Source organism: Panthera onca, chromosome B4, assembly GCF_046562875.1.
Source record: "Panthera onca isolate mPanOnc1 chromosome B4, mPanOnc1 haplotype 2, whole genome shotgun sequence".
Classification (NCBI taxonomy): Eukaryota; Metazoa; Chordata; class Mammalia; order Carnivora; family Felidae; genus Panthera; species Panthera onca.
Window position 1 is genome coordinate 80,989,099 of NC_138345.1, and position 1,974 is coordinate 80,991,072.

General features: G+C 37.4%; 1 protein-coding gene across 1 annotated transcript; it reads left to right on the top strand.

Moving 5' to 3' along the window:
* The first annotated feature begins 357 nt into the window (after positions 1-357).
* Positions 358-1,305, top strand: LOC132677457 (olfactory receptor OR9H1-like). The gene has a single exon (XM_060629285.2). It carries the CDS (start codon positions 358-360, stop codon positions 1,303-1,305), a length of 948 nt encoding a protein of 315 aa, XP_060485268.2.
* Positions 1,306-1,974: the final 669 nt, after the last annotated feature.

Below are 1,974 nucleotides of genomic sequence, written 5' to 3' on the forward strand. Positions count from 1 at the left end.
TTATTATCTTCCATCTGATAGAAGATTTCAAGATGTTGAGAGTGCAGGTCATTATTTTAGATTCTATTAGATTGAAAGAGGCAAGATTTGGACTCAGTCCATCTGATTCCACAGCTCTGAAAAAATGGCATAAAATGACTGACCCAGACGTCCTCATTTCCCATATTGTAATGACACTAAGTACAAAATATATGATATATTTGGGTACTGGTACTCCCAGGTAAGGCTATTCTGTCAGATGTGTTGCCAAGGACACTTAGCATTTTTTTTCATTTACTGGGAACTTTGGGAACCAAAAGTTAAGGCATTCCACAGGCTTCCTGATCATCCACTCATTTTCTCAGATAGGTCTCAGCTATGAAGAAAGAGCTGAATAGGAATTACTCAGAACTGACAGAGTTTATTCTGCTGGGATTCAGAACATCTCCAGATGTACAGATTTTTTTATTCTTATTCTTCTTGCTTATCTACATGGTCATTGTGGTGGGAAATATCAGCATGATAATTGTCATTAAAATAGACTCCAGACTTCATACGCCTATGTATTTCTTTCTCAGAAATTTGTCCTATTTAGATCTCTGCTACTCCACAGTCATTGCTCCCAAAACTCTGGCTACTTTCTTGTCCACGGACAAGAAAATTTCCTACAATGGCTGTGCAACACAATTCTTTTTCTTCGCTCTTTGTGTTGGGACTGAAGGCTTTCTTCTAGCCGTGATGGCATATGATCGCTTCTCAGCCATTTGCTCGCCCTTCCTCTATACTGTACATAAGTCTCAGCAGGCTTGTATTCGTTTAGTGTTTGGCTCCTATATCTGTGGAGGCATCAACTCCATGGTCCAAACAGGTTTCACCTTCAGTTTGCGTTTCTGTGGAGAAAACAGACTAGACCACTTTTTCTGTGACGTCCCAGCCCTGATCAAGATCTCATGTGCTGACACGTCTGTGAATGAGATTGTGCTGTACATTCTCTCTGCCCTCATCATCATCACCACCACAACTGTCATTGTGGTTTCCTATGCTTACATCCTGTCCACCGTCCTGAAGATCCCCTCGACCCATGGCAGGGGTAAGACCTTCTCCACTTGCAGCTCTCACATTACTGTGGTGAGCTTATTCTATGGGACGGTGTTCTTCATGTATGCCCAGCCTGGGGCCATCTCCTCACCACAGAAAAGCAAGATTATAGCTGTGTTCTATACTTTTATCATCCCCATGTTGAATCCACTGATTTATAGCCTAAGGAACAGGGAGGTGAAACATGCTGTGAAAAGGGTACTATTGAGAAAATTATCTTTTCATTGACATCCAGCTATCTATAAAACTGTAGAATAGAATAAAAACAATATTTTCAATAATTTGTTATAGAATAGTTTCAACTAAGGCCATCCAAAAGTTTTGAGTATCAAAGTGGTTTGTTTTTTTTTTTTTTCAGGAGTAGAATTTAGTGATTCAACACTTACGTATAACACTCAGTGCCCATCCCAACAAATGCCCTCTTTAATGCCCATCACCCCACCCAACATCCTCCAGCAGCATAATATCAATATATTCTTTAGAAATGAATTTAAAAATCAATATAGATTTTCCATATTCCTACAGAATTATTTCATGGTGTGGTGTGTAGTTATTATGTAGATTTGTTGTTCATGTTTTATTTTTCTTAGATGCATATGCAAAATTATAACTTACAAATACAGTATCCTAATTTAATACACACATTCAATTTATCAATATATATCTACAAATATATATAAATATGTGTAAATATTTACTCTCCATCTATATATCTGGAGAGGGAGAAAGGCGGGAGAGACATTACTGAATGTTCTATGCTTTGTTTTCTCCAAATCATAATCAAGTTTGCTACTGTCCAATCTTTTCAAATGAGATTTCAAGATACTATGGTATTATAAATTATTGGCTCTGTCTATATTATACAAAAGAGTGGTAGAAAGTATTACTCCAATAATA

Coding starts and splice junctions, on each gene's coding strand:
- LOC132677457 (XM_060629285.2), top strand. CDS start 358: ATGAAGAAAGAGCTGAATAGGAATTACTCAGAACTGACAGAGTTTATT.